At 40.7% G+C, this 25,362-nt stretch overlaps 1 protein-coding gene across 2 annotated transcripts; it reads left to right on the top strand.

Annotated features, from left to right (window-relative positions):
* Positions 1 to 2,727: 2,727 nt before the first annotated feature.
* Positions 2,728 to 15,851, top strand: POPDC3 (popeye domain containing 3). Of its 2 annotated transcripts, none has more exons than XM_017818705.1 (4): positions 2,728 to 2,824; positions 11,160 to 11,897; positions 13,655 to 13,763; positions 14,606 to 15,851. In XM_017818705.1, exons 2-4 carry the CDS (start codon positions 11,407 to 11,409, stop codon positions 14,927 to 14,929), a joined length of 924 nt encoding a protein of 307 aa, XP_017674194.1. In that variant the 5' UTR covers positions 2,728 to 2,824; positions 11,160 to 11,406; the 3' UTR covers positions 14,930 to 15,851. The 2 variants fall into 2 exon arrangements, with proteins under 2 accessions (XP_017674194.1, XP_017674193.1); XM_017818704.1 differs by lacking the exon at positions 2,728 to 2,824 and adding an exon at positions 3,182 to 3,496.
* Positions 15,852 to 25,362: the final 9,511 nt, after the last annotated feature.

The following is a 25,362-nucleotide window of genomic DNA, read 5'->3' as shown; positions in this document are numbered from 1 at the left end:
GTCTGGTGCCAGCACTAGGGGGGCACTTTTAGGTTCCTGCTTAGGTAACTCTGCCTTGGCTGCAGCAACACTACGGGAGGCATCTAGAGACAGGGCTGTGGAAGAGAAACAGACAGCAAGGCGATCTGCATGTTTCATAGAGCTGTCAGGCTTCTTGTAGCATGAATCATGTCCAGATATAGGTGTATCTAAGGTGTTCCCATAAATCTAGTAGTAGATACGAGAAGAGAGCTGTTTACAACCAGGCAGAAGCTCGTGGTGTCCAGTTTCACAGCTAAGCAGTGGGACTGGCCCAAAGACTCCTGTTCCAGAGTTCAAGTTCCTGCCCAGCCCAACAGGAACTAATCTTGCCCTTTCTGCTATCCCTTTCCAGCTGGTCTTTGTGGCCCCTTGATCAGCTGCCTTCCCACCCTCTGTGCAGAGTGTTTGCTGCAGCTGAGCCTCTCTCTTGACCCAGGGCCGCAAAGTCTGCTACAGCTTCTGCTACAGTTGGCTGTTGGATTTCTGAGTCTCACCACAGGCTCCCTTGTAAGCTGCCTTAAAGTATGACCTTTATATTTTGCCATACTGCTGCAAAGAACAATATTGGTTATAATTTGGGTTTACATTTATTATATTATTTGACCTTTTGAAAATAGCCATTTTATATAAGTGAAACAAGCAGTTTTAAAAATATCAGAGTGGTCCAATGACTCAAGTGGCTGGTTCAAAGCACACTGGGTAGTGCTAGTCTCTTCATATCACATGGTGACTTTGCCATTTTATTACTGCCTCTCTTGAATATCTCATCCAGGTTTGATTTTAAAGGCTAGATTGAGAAGGTCATTTGTAGTCTCAGTCTCATAGCATTAGAGAATATAGATGTGTATTATCAGAAAATTGACTAAATTAAAATAAAAACTATAATAATAGATCTGTTCCTTGGGGATTTCTATATTTGTGGAGAATTACGCTGACCATTGCTTCCAACTAAATAGGACTCAAAAAGTGTGTTACAGATACGCCATCAACATTTTCTTGCTTCTTTTATGATGATTAGGAGGAACATGTTTTAACTGATATAACAGTTGTTTATTAGAATAATGTAATCTCAGTAGACACATAGACCAAATAAAAAACTTTAGGACTCTTCTTTTATTATGTATTTCCCCATCCCTTTGCTAGCATTCCAATGAAAAGTAAATATAATGGGTAAATTTATGCCTAATGCAACTAGGGATAAATCTGAGTAAGTGCTTTCAACTCCATCCAAGTATAAAGGACAAGAAGGGAAAAAACATGAATCAGTACTGCCTCAGTTTTGCCAGTATAGACATCTTTCAAACGATACTGCTAAAGTTAAACAAGTTGTAAAATAGCATATGCAAAGCATGCTTGAAAGGTACGTATTGGAGCTAAACTGCAAAGTCCTAAAAATATTTAATTAACTACAAGAACTTTAATACATACTTGAATAGATATATAAAATATTTTTTCTCTCTCAAAAATAATAAATATAAAAATAAGTACTGAAATCAGATAAGATATATATGTAATATATATGTAGCTCAGGATAGCTTAAAGTGCTCTGGCTCTTTGCTTTCTCAAGTCTTAGGAGAATCACAATGTATTATTCAAAAAATGCATGTATCTTCTTCCCTGGCAAATATGGAGCTAAAAATCTTTGAAAATAAAGAACACCCTTGGGAAAGCAAGTTAATGGAAGTATTAATCCCTCTATCTAGAGCAGGACAGGTTACTCTGTCCTTTTACTTCTGGAGAAGGTCCGATCAGCACACTGCCCTGCATTGCCCTGCTGAGACCTCAGAGCTGGCCACCAGGACACACACAGGGTTCTCCACACTTACCATTTAAAACATATTATTGCTTACGCCCCAGTTACTGAGAAGTAGCTTGTGTGGTAACAGGAGTTGCACATTCAATATGCTGTGATTTTTTTTCTGTGTTAATAACTTGTAAATCTGCGGCCTCCTCCTCCTCCATCCATTAATTCTGTCTCCCCGAGACACAAAGTGATCACCAGAACGAATGCGTGGCTAGTACTGAAACGCTTCTGCACTGACACTTCTAGCTGTGTTCTCGGCAGGCATTTGCTTGTTTGGAAAAAAGGTAACTGAATATCGCGTACGAATAGGTGAGACAGCCATGTAATTAAGGCGACCCCGAAGGCGTGCATCTCCCTTCCGAAGAAACACGCTGCTGGGGTAAGTGAAAGAGAAGAAAATCGTAATTTCATTTATTCCAAACCAGCAGTTGCAGACAGTTTAACCCCAGACAGCCGTGCCAAAGGAGATGCCGCTCCCCGCCTGCCTCAGGAGCGGCAGGTTTTGCGTGCCCACGCCAGACCGGCACCGGGTTTTAAGGTGCCCAAGCTCAGGGCTCCGCTGTCCCCGAGGGCTCCCCGCAGCCGGCGGCACCGCCGCCCCCTCGACGCTCACCGGCGGTGCGGGAGCCCCGCGGAGGGACCGGCTGCGGAGCGGGAGGGGCGCGGCGGGACGGGCGGCACCTCCCGCCGCCCCGGCTGGCCCGGTCCGGCCCTCCCGGGGCTCCCGCCGCCCGCAGCCCCCCGGGGCGGGCAGAGGCGCCTGCGCGCTGCGGCCGCTCGGTGTCGGTGTCGGTGCCCGCCCGGCGCTGGCGCCGCCCGCAGCTCCCGCCGCCGCTGCCTATTTTAGTCACGGCCGCGGCTCCGTGCCCGTCGCGGGACGCGCTGCCGGCAGCGCCGAGGAGCGGCAGCGCGAATCTGGTCCTGTCCTATCCCGTCCCGTCGCGTCCCGTCCCGTCCGGGCGGCCGTGAAACTTTTCCTTGGGCCGGGGCACGGGGCAGGTAAAGGGAGCGGGCAGGGCGGGGGCCGAGCTGAGCCGGGGCGGGCTGAAGTCCTGGCGCTGCCTCCGCCCACCCCCGCCGGCGCTGTCCAGTCCGGCAGCGCTCGGAGCGCCGCCCGCGCTGCTCGGGCCGGGGTCGAGCGGAGCCGGGGGCCCCTCCGGCCCCGCTGCGCTCCGGGGCACCCGGCGGGGGGAGGCACGTCGGGGCCGGGGCGGTGGCGGGACCGGCCGTCGGGGGAGGGCTGCCCGCCCCGAGGGCTCGGCGGCGTCCCGGGCGGGTGTGACAGGTCCTGCCCTGGGAGGGGAGCACTCCCTCCTCCCCTGCGCGCCCTGGTCACCGGAGCGCCCGAGGCAGCCCTGGCTGGAAGTTGGGGAGCTCTGCCGTGTCCCCTTTGCAGAACAGCGCGACACGCTGCCCTGCGCTGCCACTCGCCAGGGCTCTGTCTGGAGTGAGACTCTTCGTTATGTGTCTCGGGTTTAGGGTTTGTCCCTTAGGACGGCGTGGCTTCTGGTTCTGCCCGGGTTCAGCTGCTGCCGCTCACACAAGAGCCGGCTCGGAGAGTATCTCTGCTGTCACAAAAGCAACTCGGGATCCGGGGATTTCTTTCTCCGGCTGGGGATTTGCCTCGTAGGAGGACGTTATTTGATTCTTCCCTCTCTCAATCAACAAATGGTAAGAGCAGATGAACCCTGAAATTAAGCTCTGGTTTTGCATTTGCAGTTGCTTCTTTCCAAAGACAGAACGAGCGACACAAACCACTTCTTTTCCCCAAACTATAATATTTTTTCCAAACATATTCTCCCAAATTGTAATATTTTAGCACATTTTCCTTCATCTGTTCTGTAAAGGTTTGTGTGCATTTAGGCTGTCAATCACTTTATGGGCAAATATTTTATGTAGCTAATCTCTTGTAATATTGAATCATGTACCACCTGGTAGTATTATAAAGAAGTCATTAATGAAATTTGGCTTCCAAAATTAGGACTTCTTGCTACTTTATTGTTTAATGGGAATATGATTGTAAACGTACAAGTTAAAATGTCTTCACTGACCACAGCAAAACAAGAAATGGTTTCCACATCTGTAGAACTGGTGCTATTTGGGCTTTCCACAAAGGTCTGTGTGTTGCCAAACAATAAAGTAGCTTAAAATGTCAAGTTTTAAAGAAATGCTTTGCCTGCAAAATAGTAAGTAAACTGCAAGTCCTCCAGTGAGGGGAATAGATATTGAAACAGAAGAAAATTGTAACTGTGGTTCAATTGTGGTTCCTGGCACAAACTTTGCCTTGACAGTTACCTGTAAGGTTTGTGTCAGGAACCACAACTGAACCACAGGTTTTATGATGAAAGTTTTTGAGAACAGAAAGTTTATTAAGGATTCAAGAAAAGGGTTATTAGCTGAAGCTAGGTTTGATCTTTTTAGTAAGTGTGTGGGCTCTTCAGAGAAGAGATTTTATTTCATTATTTTAGTGTGTTCCCCTAATTCACGAAAAAGTATACACTGGTCAGTGTCTCCAGATGATGATAGAATACCTGTTGTTGGGCATGCCACTGTTGCCCAAACAAAAGTCAGATATTACATAATGAACAAAGCTGCTATTTGTGATTATATTATGTGATGAATCTAAGAGTTTTCTGGCTGTTATAGAAAACTAATGAAGGTGATGCTAAACCCATGCCATGTCCATGCTTCTGCCTGTTTCTCCTTTGTATGTAAAGCTGTATGAAACTTGTTCCTGTAAAGCAGAGAGTAGAACTGTACCCAGACTGTACCGTCCAGTAATGATAGTTTCAGCAGCTCCATTAGGGCACACTTTCTACCTTTCACTGCATTTCACTCTGGTTTAGAGCTTCCAGGGTATGTAAATATGGTGTTTTGTGGCTCAGTGTGCCATTTATATGTTTGAACATAGGGGTCATGGTACAATTCTGTAATCCAGTCGTGCATGCAGGGATAGTGTGATGAACCAAGCCTCTGTGTTTCTTTCTTTTTTGAGAAATTAAGTTCACATCAGGTAGTTGATTTCATGAGAATACATTCCCATCCAGGGGCACTGCTACACCATACAAATTCATTTAAGCTGTATTCTGCAGAATACATTAACACAGTTTATTAACACAGTTTTAAAGCACTTGTGAAATATGCATTGTGGCTGCTTTCTCTATTATAATTTAAAAGTTGAACTGTAGAGAAGCTTGAACTTGTACTTGACTTCGAAATTTTATTATAAAACACAATAAAACAGACCCCCTGAATTATTTTTTGGCCAATGCTGCACAATTTACAAGAGCCTTGCTCGAATTTATCAGTGCTAGCAATCCATAGTTAGTTTAAAAAATGTCTGACTGTCATTCCATATTCATGTTTCCTAGGACCAAAAGACCTTAAAAAAAGGAGAAAGGGGATTATACTGCTTAGTTTGGCAGGAATACCACAGGTACTTATGGTTCATCAATTCTGATTCAAATTGGAAGAAAATATGTAATTTTTTTCTTCATTTCAGATACTGTCCAGATGATAAAATAGACAGCATCTTCAATATTGGCTTTGCAACCACAGAGGGTTGCATTGTATATTTTACAGTGATAAATGAGGAATTGTTGAAGTACTGTAAGCTCTGTAGAGTTAGCTGGTCTTTAAATATTTAAAGACAAAATAATACCAGCTTCACTGTATGCAGTGCTTCTAATGAACCTTCTGTTCTGTATTACTGTGGGATTTCTTTTCCTTTCGAGGCCTCCCCCAAGCCCAGCTTTTTTCCACTTAAAAAGATTAGTAGGAATTTGAGCAAACTGTAGGCAGAAACAGGCCTTCCCAGCTGCAAGCTCAATAAGTGCCAAGTCCCACTGAAGAGCTCTGCTTTGGAGACAGCAATTCTGCATCTGCTGCAGCAGGGAGACTGGGAGTCAGCCCCAGCTTGGTGAGGAGGACAACCACTCACCAGCCTCATGCCACTGGTGGGTTGTTCATGTGGACCATTGACTTCAATGCAGAGATGACACTGGGGTGTCTCCAGGGTTGGGCAGGAGCTGATTGAAGGGGCTGCTTTACTGAACAACCTGGAATTTGGTAACCTAAATTCTGCCTGATCAAAGCAGAGTTTTGGCCCTGAAAATTCCTGCTTGGCGGTTGTTTTTCAGAGCTGCCCTGAAGGCAGTGAAGCACCACTGATGGCTGGGCATGCCCCAGCTTCTTGTTTTGTAGCTCTGAGCATTCCCAGAAAGATTGCTCTCCAGGAAGGTATCACTTCACATGGATGATCTGGGAGTGGGACAGTTTGGCAATTGCAGCCCAGGGGGGTACTGGAAGGACAAGGAAGAGTGTGGTTTGACCACTTTTCTTAACACCCGAGATACTTTACCTTCAGTGTGACAGCCTCCACTGGGAGCACTGATCCAGTGGGTGGGACATAGCAATGAGACATGAGTGAGACAGAGGATGCCTTCCTCAATCCAAGAGAAGGAGAAATCTGTCTTCCCTCTTCCCATGAACGTGCTCCCAGTGACTCATTTTGACTCGTATGAATGGGTCACTTGCTGCCCTTTTCATTAAAGCTGTGAAGTTGTGCAGAAGGGAGACTGAGAACTGCACTGCAGTCCCTCCTCGTTCCGCGATGACACTCACCCAGGGAGTGGGATCCTGGGGCTTGGTTGCTGGGCCTGCAGACATGTTTCATGGTAAAGCATTCATTGATAACACATCCCTTCCTTTGAAAAACATTCGCAGGAGGGGTACTGGCTACACATGCATGAAAGTTTCGTCTATAAGGTCTATAGGAGAAATAATTTCAGAAATATACCTGTCTTCAGTGTTTTCTCTTGTCTTAGTTTGTATCTGAGATAGGCTTCTGGATTTCACTGTGAAGACAAGCTATATAACTTTCTAGATATATACAACTATTTTATATCAAGTAACTTAAGACAAGAGTCCAGGAGACATTGTTGCGAATATCTAATGTGACTTCCTGTAGAATAAAAAATAGAATTGTAGTAAATCAATTAATTTTTTAATAATAGCATACGCAGATTTTTTTTAGGGACCAGACAGTATCCTGACTTCCTTAATTCCCAGCAAAGGAAATCTTTAAAACCATCCTACTAATTAATTACCTTTGCTATGAATGCTTGTGTGTCTTTGTGATCTGAATATATCTACTTTTATAGTGATTGATTATCTTGATACCTTTGTCTTTTGGATTGGGTAGTCCTTTTCTTCCTCGTCCTTCTTACATCTTCCTGAATAGATCTTATGGACTGTGATGAGGCTACTGTACTGTTTTCTATATTGCGCAGGCTGCATTTTCTTGGGAAAACCTTGTGTTTTTCAGTATTATAATTACAGCTTTCTCTGGCATATAGTGTCAAGAAGTTTAAGGTAAGCTAGCTTGTGTTGTTAGTTACTGTCCTAATTGTTGTATGCATGTTTTGAGCCTGATGTGGATTCAAGGATGGATTATCACTGTATTATTTTACCTTATTTACCTGCCCATACTTGCCTACAGGTGCGTAGCCATAGCTCTCTGTAGGTGCACAGCTCCTCTGTGCACTGAGTTAGGCATTGCAATTAAGAGTTTGGTTGTCTTGGTCCCTTTGGGTGTCTAACCCCAAATGACAACTGCAGAAGGAAAGTAACTTGGAAAAAGCATGATACATAAAGAAGCCTCAAGAGCAGTAGGTGTCAGTAGGGGCCACAGAGGGGATTTCAGAGATGCAGGGGCAATGGAAGGCAGGGGTACATTAATTGATACATGTGTTTACATTGCATGTAAAACTACTTGCTAAAATTAAGCAGCAGTTTCTTTTTATAATCTAAAAGATTGCTAGACCAGATGTAATTTGCCAGCCTACAGGGGGTGCTCAGAGCTCATCCCTCTGGAAGTGGGGGGTGTCAGGGCCAGGAGGGCCCCCCCCTTGGCTGGAGGGACTGCCTTGTTCCTGGTGGAGTTGCTGAGCTGTTGAGCCAGGCTGTGTCCACTAGCTCATGTATAAACATACACACTGTAGTGGCTAAAACCAGTGAGACAAATCCTGCTAAATCTAGTATAATCTCATTTTGTGCATGAAAATGTATATGCTGTAAAGGAAAATCTTTCTTTGCTTCCAAACCTGTAGCAAACAATTCATCTGGGCTGGTTACACAATTAGCATGTACAGCTCTATAGCCTGCCAACATGTGCAGTGTGAAAGTGCTGAGGGCTTTCTTTCTGAATACTTGGGATAAGGCAACTAAAGAATAGAGTATTCAAACTTTGAATAGTTTTACTTTTGACTTAATTAAGAAGACCGAAGAGAGAACTGCTGGTAGCCTAAGGGCTTTTAGGGTTTATTTTTCACAGGAATTATTGTGATCCAGACACAGTAACTAACACTCAAAGCTTCTCAGAGTTGAATTTGAGTCATCAGTGACAAAAACGGAGTAAAGTACACAGTTCTCAAGCAAATAAAAGATGTACATAATTGGTAATTCTTTGTGGGAATACTGCAATGTATGAGGAAAATACCCATTTGAGGGGAAGGTTGTACTATGTGCATTTAAATTACAATATAAATTCATTCTGTTTTGACTGGTTTTGTATATTACTTATATGACGTTTTAAGTTGCTGACAGGTATTTATTTGGGAGAGTATAAGTGAAATACTCCATTTACTGCTTTGAAACTCCAGCAAACTTGTTGATTTTAACACTTTCTGATGACAGCTTAGTCCTTCCAGCTGTTGTTTATTTAAAAGGAGTCCATGCCACTGTACATTGCTCCCATCTCTAGCCTGGGCTGATTTTTTGCATCACTTCATCTGCTCTTAATGAAGAAGGTGGGATGTGTGGTGGGGCAAAACACTCTGAAGCATCTCAGTAATTCAGCCTTTGTTGGCAGGTCACAGCTCCTTCCCAAGCTGTGAGGACTCGTCTTGAATGAACCTCTAATTTTGGCAGCCTACAGATGTCAATATGTCAATGTTATTCTGAATATGGCAGACACTGTGCTGTGCGTGGTGCTCCTTCTTCTCCATAGGCAGGGGACTGAGTAGAAAGTACTCAATGTGTACTTGGGAAGATACAATTCTTCAGGTTTATAATCCAGATAACCTGCTTTAAATGCAGTTTCCTGCTCATTCGATCACCATCAAATGAACTTGTAGCAATAACTATTCACCACAGCCAGACTTACAAACTTGGCAGTGTTGTGCTGCTATGGAGGATAACTCAGTTGCTATCACAGCTCTTTGTTTTTTTGATATGGAGGATTTTTCTCCCCCCCCCAGCCTTGCTTGCAGTAGATGAACGGCTTAATTAGAGTGACTGTTCTGAAGCCCTCAAGAATTTAAATTTTGGACTTGTAGGAACTATAAAGAAAAATGTGAGAGGCCTTATCTAGCACTAAATACCCATCAAAATTAGAAATTTTATTGTCCTTAGGTCCATACCTATTATTGTCTCTGTTCTACATAATACCTGATAATAAAAATTACCACCAATTTTTAGCTCACAAATATTAGAATAATTTCTTGAGTAAGAAGAGGTGCTGTCTTGGTTTAATGACAATATATATTCCAGGAGGCGAGATCTCTAATGAGATGAACCCTATTCCTTTCTTTTAAATATTCCCTTCCCCAAATTCAGAGAGAAATAAAAGATAATGCAAGGAGGACCCAGTGAGGGAAAAATGCATTAGAGTTCATAGTGCTCCAGTATCAGCCAAAGCTTTGTATTCTTGTGGGTCGGATGTACCAGGCCATCCAATAGACATGGTTATCCCATGCCTCTACCTGGCTAGAGGCAGGGCCTCTCTAATGCTGGTCTTGGTAGTCACGGCTTTCTCCCTTGAATACAAATGGGAGGTCCCTTCCAGAGGATCTGATTCTGTCTAGGGGCTTGCCTACAGGAGACTGGAGCTACATCCATCCTTTAGAAAGTGCCTCTGATGGTAATTTTTCCCTTTAATTCCTATACCCATGCTGATAAAGCAGAGGTGAGTTTTCCATCCCATCTCCTCATGTCTTCCCCATATTTGTGTAAAAAGAACCACAGGTTGCCCCATGTGGTGTATCCTCTCTCCATAGCCTGTCTAAATAGCAAGGTCTCCAGTTTGCACTGGCATGACATGGACAATGCTCTCCCTAAACTCCTCTCTGAGTTTTTTGTGGTCACTTTTTACTTCCTCAATTAGAGTCCAGAGGTCTTCATCCAGTTCCTCTACAGAAGAGATACAGGCCTGTAATGTGGCTCTTGGGGAAAAAATAAAAAAAAAACCCTGAGCTTTGATATTCTTGAGAATGTAATAATGTAGATGGCAAGATATTTCTTAGCTTCCCTGCTCTTTTACCGGGAAAAGAACCAGACACTTAAAGACTTTGGAAGTTTTTAATCTTGATGACACCACTGAGAGATACTGCATTTGCAATTTCTACCATGTGTAATCTCACATTGAAGCATGTATTTTTATTTTAAAAGACAGACATAGAAAGCTGGTTTTGATTTTTTTAAACTTATTTTTGTTTTTTTCGTGTTTATTGGTTGTGTGTTTTCCTTTTCAAATTCTTAGCAATTATTATATGAAATATATGAAATATAATCATTGTCATATGAAAACAAATAACTTGTTGAACAAAAAAAATTCTGTGGTCCATGGCATGAAATTATATGAGGTAAAACTTTGAATGTTATAAAATTGTTTTGTAAATGTCCTTTGAGTAATATTTTGCAGGACTACTTACTAAATTACCTCTAATAACATGATCTATATAGAGATGCTTTTAAACTTTATAGTCTTTCTTATATATGACAGGTTTTTCAGGCAAAAACCTTGGAATAGAAAAGACCATCCCCTGGGATACTTGGGTTTCCCATACTGTAGTGTTTGGGGATGTAGTCTGTTGTCTCCAGGAACAGAGAGCAGCCTTGCTCAACACATTAGAGAGAGTGGTTTGACTGAAATCCAGAGCGAGATGGAGGAGGTGAACAAGGAAAAAGAGTTCACTGTCTCTTCTTGTTAAAGAGCTTGTTAGAATGTTAAATAAGGCTCTCAGGGGGCAGTTTCAGGACCAACAAATGCAACTACCTTCTCAACAATGAGGCTGTGCAAAGGCTTGTCACAGAATGTTGTGAATACAAGTACAGGTTTACATGGGTTCATTTCATTGGTTATGACAGGGTTCATAGATACAGGAATATGATCTTCAGTTGAATGAATATTAAGGTTTGATCCTGAAATCCCAGAGCTGCAAGGGGAATTGGAAGACTGTAATGTAGTCTGTGGTTTTAGACAGTAAAAACTTTGATAGAGGCTAGCTGATGAAAATAATTTTATAAGTAATTAGTCTTTTCTTCACTTGTCCAGATCAGATGAAGCTACAGATGACATGACGAAAGTCAAAACAATGCATGAACTGATGAGAAATAGCATGGAGAACATTAACTGCCTAGTTGCTGGATATCCTAAGCACAACCTCACTACCAAAAGAGACCGTGATGTTATATGATCATGGAACAGAGTTCGCAAGAATGGAAAAGCAAAGGAGCTCACTAGTTGCATCTCATAAATAAAATTTTCCAAGATTTAGCTGAATCAACAAATTATTCCAGCCATGGGAGAAAATGCAAGTTTTTGGGAAAGTTTGATATATGCACATCCTACGTGTACCACCTGGAAGCAAGAGGCAGAGGGATCTATCTACCACCTAGCCAGTATTCTCTTTGTTGTGGGCTTCATGGGTGGAAGTGGATTCTTTGGGCTTCTCTATGTCTTCAGCCTGCTTGGATTGGGCTTTCTCTGCTCTTCTGTTTGGGCTTGGCTGGATATCTGTGCTGCTGATATATTCTCCTGGAATTTTATACTGTTTGCTATATGCTTCGTCCAGTTCATTTATGTTACCTACCAAGTTCGGAGTGTTGCCTTTGACAGAGAATTCCAGGAACTCTACAGTGCTCTGTTCCAGCCTCTGGGAATTTCCTTGACTGTGTACAGGAAGATCGTCTTGTGCTGTGATGCAGAAGTGATTACCCTGGAGAAGGAACACTGTTACGCCATGCAGGGCAAAACACCTATTGATAAACTGTCCTTGCTTGTATCAGGCAGGTTGGTATTAGTTTGTTCAGGTATGCTGCAAATACCTTTATTTTTAACTCCTTGAAAATGAGAGAAAAAAAAAAAAAAAAGGCCTGATTTGTGTATTTTTTGTTTATTTTCCAATACAATAGATTAAATATTAATGCAAGTAATATAAATATTAATAGGCTAAATACACTTGTCTAGCATAGCACTATCATAAAAACACTAAGCACAAAATCTGTAATAGCATGAAGAAAAAGATTTGAAGTCATTCTTTTCCAGACCACTATATCATAGCACTTAACGGGTTAGGCAGATAAAGGGAACAAATATGTACTTCAGTTTTCAGGCTGTGGTTTGCTATCTATCTACTGCCTAGCTGATGAGAACAGCATCTGTCTTATTTTTCTTTACTTATATAATCTGAAATGAGACTAAAAGTTAGTTATGAAACTGAATATACTGAGGTAAACTCTGTGTAATAGAGATCTTGACATTGATACAGATTGTATTTAGTTGCTTTCAAGGGGTTGGGAGAAGAAAAGGAGTAAGGGAGAGCAAAAGGCTTAAAAGCACCTTTTCATTACAAGGGGACATAGTTGAGCCCTGTCAAGATTTGCAGAACTGTATCTACAGGTACTGTATACTGTGGCCCTTTGTTAGACCCTGAGGCAATAAATCGACCTGCTTGTATTCCCTAATTACAGGGAAACCTTCTGGCAACTTTGCCGATGCTTTACTGAAGGGAAATACTAGCTTTTGTACTGTATGAAAAGCAGCATGCAATACTAGACTGCCACAAGACTAGGTGGGATACCCAGGATGATGTCCATGGACTGTCTTTGATGGGACACTTTGTGGGTGAATTTTGATAGGTTGGTGCATGGACAGATGGAATTTGTAGGCAGCTTGACATTCAGCTGATTTAGGACTACTTGCAATGGACAATATGGATTGTAGGCAATTGTCCTTAAGACACCCCGGTTCAGAGCATTGTTGGGAGTACCTCATGGAGATTGCTTTTGGTCATAGGTGTACTATAGGAGAGGTATCCACCCTTCTACATGCCCAGCCGGATAGTAATCAACTAACAGGAAGTTCCTACTGCCCTTCTTCACCTGGTACAGGGCTTCTTGTGTGCCTTCAAACTTAAATATTATTTAAAAAGTAGAAAGGAAATTTTTCTTTTTGTGGCATCTGCAGAAGGCCGCAACATTCACATAGAGATCCCATACCTCCAGGCTGTTCTTCTGGCTCCAGACACAGTCCTGTGGCCATGTAATCCTGTTAAACATGGAGAGAGCCCTCTCTACTACATACCGTGGGGAACTCCTGCTTCCCACTCCCTGCTTTTGCCACTTTGTTCCCTCTAAAGTGCCTATTTGCCAAACCTAGAAGTAAATCCCATGGTTTTCAGGGGAACAAGGCAAATGGTGTTACAGGCATTGGTCTTTCACTGCTCCAGTTCACACTGGCCTTTTAATGACAAAGCTAGCATGTCACTGCACAGACTGCACTGCACTGCCACAGAGAGAATAATATGACTTGAATAAAGCCTGCAAAGATTTCCATTTCAGTTGCGTGATTGTCTTGTGTTCTCTTTCAATTGGCCTGATCAAGTTGGGTTTAAAAATATAATTAGGATACTGTTGGACATTGATTGCTTTTTTTGTGCTCTCAAAGCTGTATTTAAATTCCTCACACAGTAGAAACAGCACATTTTTGTTGCAGTCCTTGCTGGTGTACAGGTAGTGCTAACAAATTAACATGTCTTATCTTGGTAGGATCAGAGTAACAGTTGATGGGGAGTTTCTGCATTATATTTTTCCTCTCCAATTTCTGGATTCTCCTGAATGGGATTCACTGAGGCCCACAGAAGAGGGAATTTTCCAGGTAAAAGATGAGGGGTTTTGTTTTATGGGTTTCTTTTAGTACTACAAAAAACTGTTCAAGTACTGTTTGATTTAGAAATAAATTTATTCAGTTGTGGGGTTTTGGGATGCTATAAAAATAAGTGGCATTCTATTAATTTTGGGAGGGAAGTCCTCTTTAGCTGTTGGACTGGTTTAGCTGTTTGTATCTTGTTACAACAGGTAGGGTTTTTCTTAAAGCTAATCCAGGAGGTAGGCCCTGTTTGCATTCTTTGGCTGTGCCAATATCCAGCCCTGAGAAGCCAGGTTTGCATGAGGCAGATAGAAACTGGTGCTGAAGAGGCTTCTCAATGGGAGATGAGCCAGGGAGAGACATGCCTGTGACACAGCTTGGCACAGGTTACAGCACAGGACATTGTGTCAGTCGGGGCTGCCCCCTCTAATCTGTGAGCCCTCCCACTGCTGTTACTTGACCAACATGCTGTGTCCTGCCTGTGTGGGATCTGATGTCTCCTGTCACAAGGGCAAATGGCATTTGTTGAGAGCTTTCTTTAGACCTGCCTTTCCAGCTGAGGCTGCCAAGAGTGGAGCAGGGAGTGCAGGGCTGAGGCAGGGCATCCTGACAAGGTGGGCACAGTCATACTGTCACCAAGGCCAACCAGATATGATCATTCAGTCCATCCCCAGTCACCCTTCTCGGTTGTCTTTTGCCTACAGTAGACCTTCCAGAGCTCTCTGCCTGGATTAAAAGGCTCTAATTGCAGTAGGCAGGTTCTGCTGAGAGAGGGGGTTGCCTTCTGAGCAAGGAGAGCAGTGGCAACATCACTGCCTTGTCACCTAGCTCTTTAATTTTCTCTTCTATAGGTAACACTTACAGCAGAGACAGATTGTCGGTATGTGGCCTGGAGGAGAAAGAAGCTCTATCTGCTGTTTGCTAAACACCGTTTCATCTCCCGCCTGTTCTCAATTTTAATTGGGAGCGACATTGCTGAAAAACTGTATGCCTTGAATGACAGGGTGCACGTGGGGCAAGGCTTTAGATATGACATTCGGTTACCAAACTTCTATCATGTTGCACTGCCAGAGACCCCTCCAGTGCAGGTCTCTCCCCACCACCTACAGCGAGGCTCCCCACGCCGCAAGCCCTCAGGGGTTACAAACTGCGGCTCCTTCCTCTCACCGCCCTAGGAAGGAACATTCTGCTGCAGCCATTCCTCAAAGTGATGAAAGAAAATGCAAAGTGGCAAAGCAGAAGAGCAGAAGCAGATCAAGACCCAGTCAAGCCAGATTTGACTGACAAGTGCCATTTACGTTTATTGGAGTAGCTTGAATTTTCTCCCTCTCAAGCCAGCAGGTTGGCTTCTGCATTTTACTGTCTCTGCAATATGTTTACTTTCTGTTGATTCTTCTGTTGATCTTCATCTTCTTACTTTTGGAGGAAAACAAATCATAACAGGTTGAGGTTTTATTGCAATTGTGGTGGCCTCTGTGTTGTGTTGTTCGGGATTTTTTTAAAAAAGCAAGCCCACGGTATTTGTAATTATATTTTCTCAAAATTTTTGCCATAATGAAGTATAGTCAGAATAGTCAACGAAAACAAGTTGTCTTCAAAATATAGCAACTTGCTTATAACATTCATATTTATGCCACATGAACATTGTTTCAATTAATGCGAATAATGCAGAAAACCAAGGACCAATCATATTGGGTTTGTTTCTTAAATAAGTGAAAGATTTTGAAATGCACAACAAGATTCTTAAAGAAACCAAAAAAATAAAACAACAAATTCTATCCTGTGAGTGATTGGTTTCTCTCTGACTGTCCTAAAGAGGTATTATGTGAAAACAAACATAAATGTCATTGCTGGCTTTACAAAAATAGAACAGTTGTAACTGGTGCAACTATAGCTTAGGGAAACGATTGTGTAGTGTTTCTGATAGAATGTGATGCTATTGGACTTAGGCTTCTGCAGTGCCGGTGCCCTTCGTGACATGTACAATAATCAATCAACTGCCAAACCATTGGAGTTTGTTGTACAATATTCTTTTTAGCTACATTTGTAGGAAGAGACTAAAACAGCTGCAGCAATAAATACAATTTTTAACTGAAACATTCTTGTTTAGCTTCCAGAGTCACTTTTCTGTGCCTATGAAATTCTCGATTGAAAAGATATTCTCTCCCTAATTCTGTAGTGTTTTAATGGTGTAAGGGAGCCCCAGCTCATACTTAGTAGGAGAGAGTTGGTTTCGACCCTTGAGGTCACTGTGCCTTTGGAGAGAAGTGTCTGAATGTCTTTGGTAACTCACCTTCCTGCTGCTATCCCTGATGCCAGCCAGTAATCAAAAAATAAGAACCATTACTATTTAATGAGAATGGATTGCCTCTTGATATATCTGGAAGTAGATCGTATTTTTAATATTTTAAAATTGCTGGCCTGTTTGGTAGGATGACCACTGTGTGTTTTTCTCATATGTGGGTATACATATGAGTTTAGAACTGTGAGTTGTTGATGGAGGACTTAAAATGATGATACAATCTTATGCTGAAAGATAATCATGCAATATGTATAAGAAAGCTATTAGAAGTGATATGAAACACTTCCTGTTTGAAGGACCTTCAATGTAGAGCAGATAACATTGTACAAGTTTTGCTTTTAGCTTTATATTACTTTCTCAGAGAGGAAAATCTGACAAACATAAATACCACAGCGTGCAATGGGATAATCCCCAAATCATTCTCATAACCCTTCCATGCACTGTATTCTGTATCTACTACTTAGTGTGTGAAGTCCCTGAGTCACAGAGCTACTTTGTCCTGGTCAAAACAGAATTAAAAAAAAAATGGAAACAGAGAGTTCATTGATGGCTTTTAAAGACCTGTTAAGATGATAACACAGTGCCATTGCCTGGCAGTGTGCAGTAAGGATGTACAGCTGTGTGTGCCCTCTTCCTATACTTTTCATGGTTAAGGGACAGGATAGCAGGCTACCTGGCCTTGGTATGACTCAGGACAGGTATTCTCATGTAACTTCAGTGCTGTGATTGTGCTATCATGTCCTATTTGTCAATGGTGCCTGAGGTGGGTAAGAAGTGCATCATCTCTCATGGGTGTTGTCACTTGGGCTGTGCCTCACAATCCCTCTCTGCTTTAGTTGGCCGAGTTGCTCTGAAAACCTTACACTGTGTTTTAACAGGCCATTTAAAAATAACCCCCCACCCCTCATTCTGATAAAATAACAAGAATATGTAAATTTCTCATGCTATAACACATGTTGGACCAATATGAAGTTTATACTCAATGTTTCATGTGTTAACAATCTACAAAAATAAAAATATTTTATATACATAAAAGAGATCTTATTCTAGATTTAGGTGTAATATAAATGATTAATTTTCAGTTTTCTTGAATATATAGGTTTGGCCCATATAATCAAGAAAACTTGTCTTTACTAAATTCTGATCCTACTAAAGTTAACTAATTTGATCATCTTCACCTTCCAAATAAGACCAAGGAGTCTTGCTCATCCAATTTTTATATCAAGCTTCTATATTCTATTTAAACTATAGCATACTGCTTAGAAAGATACTCTGGAGTGATAGGTGCTTTGTGACATACTTTTGGTAATTTTTTTCTTCTTTGTGACTGGTGTGTGCCTTGGTTTCAGCCTGGTTTCCAAACACAATCCACTGTGATGCTTTTCACTGCTGAAATCGGTTACTGTCAGAAATCTCTACTAGGACATCTGAGTCAATATCTGAACATACTCTTAGCTAATCTTGTTTAGCTGTTGCTGCTGTGCTTTTTGGGCTTTGAGTCACTTTTAAAAATTGTTTCTAGTTTTCCAGCATCTGTTTGAGTTATGACTAGCAGAACATTTCAGCTGTAGAATTCAGGGCATATACATCTACAATAATATAAGTACACACAAAAGGACTGGAAACAAGACAGCAAGCCTGCTCTACCTCTGTTTTGTTTTTTTTTTTAATCTGGGCAGCATTTCTAAAACATACTGTAAAATACTCTCTGGTATGCATCTCGTAAACCAGTGTTTTCAGAGGGCTGTGTAATCTACCTGAGTGAAGACTCAAGACTGATGTCAGTGAAATCAGACAAGCTTTTGTGATATCCTATACATCCAGTCATTAGGGAGTTGGGATTGCTCAGCCTGGAGAAAAGAAGTCTCCAGGGAGACCTTATTGCAGCCTTTCAGTAACTAAAGGGGGCTTATAAGAAAGATGAGGACAGAATTTTTATAGCAGGGCTTGTTGCAATAGGGCAAGAGGTACTGGCTTTAAACTCAAAGAGGGTAGATTCAGATTAGATATAAGGAAGAATCTTTTTATGATGACTGTGTTGAAACACTGAAACAGACTGCCCAGAGAGATGGTGGATGCCTTGTCCCTGGGAACATTCAAATTCAAAATCTGAGCAACCTGGTCTATTTGAAGAGATCTCTGCTTATTCAAGGGGCCTTTAAAGAACCCTTCCAACCCAGACTGTTCTATGATTCTATGATTATTTATAGGTTAGTAAACATTTGGAGCTAGGATGGAGTTCTGACTTGAGCATCATCCAGTTTAAGCCCCTGTTACTACTCAGGAATAATTATCAGTGAGGTGATCAGCCTCCTTCATAATCGGTTTAAAAAAATGGATACTTAAGTCCATGTTGCTGTCAATGAATCCTTTTCTTGTTATGCAGTGATTCCCCTTTACTCACATTTTACATTTTTACCAGTTCCATAACCTTTTGTGGGGTTATGTTTAGATTTGTATACTACTGTAGGTAAGAGTGGCAGAATCTGGTGCACGTGATGCTTTACTCATTCATCAGCATCAGTTTATCTTCTAGAGTTTTTATAACCGTGGACATCGTGTTGGAATAGCCCTTAGAGCCTGCAGAAGGGTTCAAATTTACTGCACAAGCCAGGAAAATATATGGCCTAGGACGGTCCAAAACAGGATGGGGAGGTAGGGGACAGGAAGAGAGCACTCAACTTCATACAGGTTTTGTCCAGGAGAGGTTTATTTTAAATCGGGCTTGTGGCAAATTAATTTGTTGGATGCAGCAATGTATAGTGAGAATTTCAAAGCAAGTCTTGCCTATTTAGGGGCATGGGACTGACCCTGCAATTCTTTCATTATGTAGTAGTTTCTTAACTACTAGTAGGGTAAGTACAGCTAACACTTTTCATCATGCAATTCCACTCAAAACTACACAAACTACAGAATAACCAGAGTGGACATACCCCAATGTACTGTTATAGTTAATAATTTTTGCAAGGCAAATTTTAAGTGCTTAATGAAAAAGATTATTTTATTCAGTTGCCTGTGATAACAGAGGCTGGACTTGGTGACTGAGGAGGGCCATCGAGGTTTTGTATTTTCAAGAATTAATTGCCCAGCAAGTATGACAGTGTTCAAAGGAAACTCAGTGATGGAAAGAATTATGGCAAACTATACATATAGAGATATGATCTGTGCTAGGATAAAGCTGCAAAAGCTGCATAGATGATTGGATGAAAATGCATAGTTTTGCTATACCACAAAAAAGGCATATGCTTGTAGTAATTAAATAATATGTTGATACTGCATTATCAGGAAAAAAAAGTGTTTAAAAAATTTTGCTTATTGTAAATGATAAATATAAGACATATTTGGTCTCAATGTATATGAAAAATTAAAATACAGTATTGTATTGATCATATAAACAGGTATTGCAAACCATGTGTTAAAAGTGAAACAAATCTGCAGCTATTTACATAGAAGAAAACTGTTTAAATAGAAAAGGGAAAAAATAGTATCTATTTGGTGAATTCAGATGTGAACAGATTAAGTATTTTTCTTTCTACTCCTGTAATAATTGAGTGCATATTTTTCCTCCCTAGAGTGTTGCTGTATGACAGATATTTTTTACTATGTAACAAAATAAATACCATATTTAAGCTGATTTGTTAATCCCTCTTGAAAATACTTACTTTGTTTACATTAATATGCATTAAAATATAATAGGTTCAGAGGTCTCAAGGGAGAACACCCTTTTTTTTATGTTTGTCTAATTCACATTAACTTTCCTTTCTTGTAGATTTTTGTGTCCCTTCAGTTTCTGCCTACTGTAATTCTGCTTCTCTGGGAATCAAAAGAGTTAATTGAACTTGACATGTGAATCAAGCCACCTCATGCTGATGAATCAAACCATGTAGGTTGAGCTTCATCAGCAGGAGCGTGTAGGAGAAAGGCAGCGCAAACATGTCATCTTTGAGCTCTAGATTTTGGGTCACGTCCCAAACCATGGCTAGCAATGCCCTCCTAGAGGGTAGCTTTGCAGGGGGTTATGCCAGCAGAAGGTTTGGACCCAAATCATCACTCTGCAAGCTACAAATGTTGTTAAATATTGTTCTGGACTGGAAAAAAAAATGGGACATTCTCAAAAGCTTGTGGGAGCAGAAGGATTTTATAGCAGTTACTCTTCTGCTGTGGATTCACAGGCAATTTTTTTTTAGTTGTCAGTTCCAGTGCAGCTCCTAATTAGAGGGATTGATGGTACATCGTGGGGGCAGGACTATTTCACTACCTGAGTGGGGTTTTGAAGATGAAGGATGATAAAAGATACATGATCAAGAACTCAGACACCAAAGTCATATAAATAAACAATTGCAATAAAATAATAGTGGTAAATATTTCAGCAGTGAATCTCATCATTTTCATTGTATCTAATGGTTACTCTCCATCCAAACTTGTCTGAAACTATATCATGTAGTATATAGGGGGATATAATAATTTTCTGGGAGTAAGGTCCATTAGGATAAGAAAGACACTGAAGCCAAAAATCCCATTTAATGGATAAATGCTCTATGTCATTGTATAGAAGTGGGCACACCATCACCTTCTATAGAAACTGCCCATCATAGGCAAGCATTAAAGCATCTCAGATCTGTAAAAGGAGCTGAGCAGGTCCCTGTCCCCAGGCAGGGATTCTGGCAGGATGATCCCAAGCAGCCTGCAGGAGTCTGGGCTCAGTGGAGATGAAGCACACATATAGTTGTAGTGTTTCCCATGTGTAGGTTTTAGGGACTCCTAATAAGAGTACAGGACAATGTAGATATAATGTAGATACCCAGTGCTGGGCTTGGACTTCCAGGGCCCAACTGCAGGACATGTCTACAAGGGTGGGATACTGGCAGGTAAGATATGGGATGACTTTAAAACACATTAGGTGTGACCCTGTATCTTCCCATAGGCATTCTCTCACATGAGGGTAAATGAAAAATAACTTACTCCATAACAAAAGTGAGGCAAGCCAGTTCACTTCTGCCAGGATACACAGGCATGAGTATCAGCAGTTTCTATAAAACAGCTGTTGTGCTGGAAATCCTTATTGTGCTTCATTCATCTTACTCTCTCACATTAAAATCTTTAAAACTTTCACTGAATTCTGTTGTAGTAGCTATTCTATTTTACTAAGAATTTTAGCTTAGATAAAATATTTTGAGTATGGAGAAAAACTATCCTGTTTTCATTTACAGAAAGGTCATGTCCTCTCAGATGATATTCTGAAGCAGATCTTCCTACTGAGGGGAATGGACTACTTCTTAAGAAGGAATTATACATTCAGGACTATGCTCTGTTTCTCACTGGATCTCCATTTTCTTGTTCAGTTACAGCTTTTCAAAAGCATAGTGTCCTTTCAGTATATATGTTCATTATTTAAAGAATTAATGAGTAAGTACTAGTAGAAAAAAATACAATAAATACTGATACATAAAACATTTTATATTGGTTTTTATTTTACAAATTATTAGTACCTTTTTGTTTACCATTTTTGTTGCCATTTTAGGTCTGAAACTGCTTTATACAGTGGTATATGTACTTAAGCTACATGCAAAAGCAATAATCTTAAATATATGTATGTTTATTGCAGTCTGTATCCCTGTTTTTAACCCTATATAATAGGGGTTTTTTTGTTGCTTTTTTCTTTACAGAACGAGAAAGTATAATAAACATTACTCAGAAGACTGGTCTTATTTATTCATTGAAATTAGAAGGATTCCCAATTTTTTTTTTTTGCATTTGTGTTTACCTTTGCTCTCAAAGATCAGGGTAGGTAGAAGCAGTTGTGGCATGCTGTAACTCAGAACACATGTTCATAGTGCTTCATGATATCCACAGCTGAAGTCTGGCATCAGGCAGCATAGATGGGGTGCACACCAAAGGCAGACCAGACACTTCTTAGCAATTGTTTGGTGCTGACTCTTCAGAAACGGTGGAGGAGGCAATGAATTAAAAAATTGGGTGCTTATTATCACCTTGAGGTTTATGCTTAAAACAAGGAGTATTTCAAAGTCTCTTATTTAGGACTGCTAATCTGATCAAGTGCATAAAATGCTACTGCTTGGTGCTTAGCCTAGATCAACCCATTTCTGTGCATTTGGACCAAACTTGTGCATTCCTGGTTTGCTTTTTGCTCTCAAACTTTTGTTCCTAATATTTCTTTTGGCTTACTTTCTTCCCCAGTGTGTTCCTTGGTGTTTTTCTCCCCAGTCTTGTTCTCTGTGTATTTTTGAAAAGAAAAAAATTGTATCTATAAAAGCTACCTCATGCCTATACAAAGTTCTTCTGAGCTAATCTATTTACCTTTTCTTCCCCCTCAAACTGTGGAGTGTTTTCACTCTCAAATCCTACATGCTTTCTCTGTCGCTTGTTTAAATAATTCCTTAGACTCATCTTCTGCCTCCCCCTACTTCTCTTTGTCCTCCTTCTTCAAGTTTTTAAGTTAGATTTTTTTTTTTTTTCCATTCTGTCTGTCCTTTTGGATGTGTTAAACACTTGTTATTTTTTCTAATTTTTTCTAATTTCTAATAATTTTTTCTAATTTCTAATATTGTTCCTTTTCTAATCTTTAAATAAAATTCTAAATCCTTATCAATAATTTTAAAAATTCCTACAAAATTGTTAATAATGGTGCTAATATGCAATGTCCTGGAGATTCAATCCTAGCCTTTGCTTCTCAAAAATAGCCACCATTGAATATCGAAATGTAGAGCCAAAAAGGACTAATATTGCAACAGAACATTAATTGTCATTGTACCAACACCCAAAAGCATGCATGCATTCGTCCTCCAACAATATTCGCAATTGCTTTGATTTATAAAGACAGTCACAGAGACCCATATAAATTCACAAGGATCTCTGCAGAGAGAACTTTGAGAGCTGCAGTTGAAACGGATTTATTTCAGGATTAGCACAGATATCTCTGCATGATCATTTTGAACTTTCTTTACGCGTGGAAGTTGTCCAAAAAGGGAACAGAAAAATCACAGTCAGTTCACCCAGTGCTGCCAAATCTGCTGTAGCAGGGACCCCTAAAAAATGGGCTGTCACCCGATGAGAGGACAGATGCAATGCAAAAGCATGGCTCTATTACTTGTCTTTCAGTTTTGTGTGAAGCAAGAGCTGCCTCACATTAACAGAGAGCGACATGTTGATAGCAATTTGAGTTCCAGACAAGCAATGTAGTCAAACCGCATCTCTGGTATTCCTGTATTTCCAGAAAGAAGCCAACCCCCAGAGGACAGGCTCCCCGCTATTCCCCAATGCGGTTAGCAAGCTGCCCTGGCAGGGCAGTGACAAGCGCATCATGACCCTGCTTTAGGAAATCCAACCTGTTTTATATCAGCTCTCCTATTTTGGGGGGGAATCATGTGATTTAAGTAGAGCTAGAGCAAGCAGAGCAGGCCCTTCCATCAAGTCCCAGAAAAATCACTTGCAAGCAGTTCATAGAAATCGTTCACTGAGCAATTTCAAATAATGAACATACAAAATAAAGTGTCAGCAGGGAACCGCTCATGCATAATTTGGGAACAGGGATAATTGTTCAGTGTGATCGAATAAATTGTTTACTCTGTACAGTTTAGATAATTTTAATAGCAAACAATTTTACTCTGTCCTTATACCTCAGGATCATGTACCCGTTGGATAAACATCTACAACAACCAGTGCTTCTGTTAAAACTTGCATGCTTAGACAGATTATTTTAGAAGAAAGTTGGCTCCTGGCTCTAAGTTTGCAACAATCATTTACTATACTATCAAATCAAATACCTGGAAGCCCTGGGATATGGTGTTTTTTACCTCGGATTCAAACAAGAGGACAGCCTGTCTTGTATTAACAGGAGACACACTCCCTGCAGGTGTTGCACTGGAAGAATTGTATTATTTCTGATAATACATCAGAAAGTGTCTGTTGGAGGCTTGAGTTAAAAATGCATGGAATGCACATATTCCTTTTAAATAAACCTCCAGAATATTAGAAAGCCAAGAGAGTATTTGTCATTCACAATCTCTGCCATACAAACTTCCTTCTAAGAAAACATAATTCTTGAGGATGCTTTCAAGCAAAATCCATATAAATAAACTTTCTGTGGAAAATACGTGTAATTTTTCAGTTATATGACAAATAATTTCAGCAACTGGGATGGGATTTGCCAGTGTATTTTGTCCCACTCCAGACAGTTGTCAAATACACGCAGGATTAATTACTTTCCAACAGAGCCCCCTTATATTGTCTATAGAGGGAGTTTAAAAGATTAGTTTAGAGTAGATGCTGAATACGCTTCCTGAAACTATAAATGGAAATGTTTCATAGATCTTGCCATTGTCTGAAAATAGCCCTGTCATCCTGGCACATCTGGGATCCTGAATACAAAGTATTTTTTCTCTTTAGTGAAAACTTTGTCTAAAAAAGGCTACGGAATCAGGCTCTCATTTGGAAGAGGCAGAGCGCTTGCAATTTTACAAAAAGTTACTTTATCATCCTCTTAGTGAAGTCTTCCAATGCTCAGCTAGGCTAAACTGAGAGGCAGGAGAGGGAGGTTCTGGTCTCAGCTGTGCTTCTGAACTCCTGCCTGATACCTCCAACACATCCCTGCATCATCAGTAGGATGATATTTTCCCTGAAATACAGGAGAACAGGCAGGCTGCAAGAGGTCAGGGTATAACTGCTGAGGATCACAAAGCTGGTTGCTAGAGATAAGGAACAAGACTGAGCAATTTGTAACACCCATGTGACATTTTCTACTGTGGAAAATAACTAAATAATTTGAGAAAGTACCTAAGCTATCAAGACTTTAATAGCAGAAGAAAGAGAGGAAGCCTGCATCAATGAACAGCTGTAACACCATTAAAACCTGTCTCCGCTAACAAAATGCATCAATTCAACACAAATCTCTAAAAACTGATCTGTCTTTTTGAAGCCAATTCCATGTAAATTCAAACAGTTTTTATTTCTTTCCTCTGACAGAGCAATTTATATTAGCACACTTCAATGAACTTGAACTTTATTGACAAAGATAGGAGGTTAAGCCAGTCTTTATTGTGGTTTAACAGTAGGACATTAAACTAATTTAATTAAACCAGCCTGTTCTCTCATGGTACATGAGACCTTGTTTTTAGAGGAGAAACTCTACTTAATATATTTTACTTGGAGAAAGTTTGTTATCTGTATAACTATAGATAATATTATCTAGTCTTATTGTATAACTAAAGGTTATATAAAATCATGGCCATTAATATCTGCCTAGGACTATGTGTTATTACCTATATAAAATAATGCCAGTGATTCTAT

Source organism: Lepidothrix coronata, unplaced genomic scaffold, assembly GCF_001604755.1.
Source record: "Lepidothrix coronata isolate B3197 unplaced genomic scaffold, Lepidothrix_coronata-1.0 Scaffold70, whole genome shotgun sequence".
In the NCBI taxonomy this organism is placed as follows: Eukaryota; Metazoa; Chordata; class Aves; order Passeriformes; family Pipridae; genus Lepidothrix; species Lepidothrix coronata.
Note: the sequence above shows the minus strand (reverse complement) of the source record. Positions and strands in the feature narration are given on the sequence as shown.

What these genes read in the sequence shown, in the direction of transcription:
- POPDC3 (XM_017818705.1), top strand. Translation starts at nt 11,407, where the DNA reads ATGGGAGAAAATGCAAGTTTTTGGGAAAGTTTGATATATGCACATCCT. An exon ending in TCCTTGCTTGTATCAGGCAG is followed by an intron (nt 11,898 to 13,654) that starts GTTGGTATTAGT and finishes TTATCTTGGTAG; the next exon opens with GATCAGAGTAACAGTTGATG. An exon ending in CAGAAGAGGGAATTTTCCAG is followed by an intron (nt 13,764 to 14,605) that starts GTAAAAGATGAG and finishes TCTCTTCTATAG; the next exon opens with GTAACACTTACAGCAGAGAC.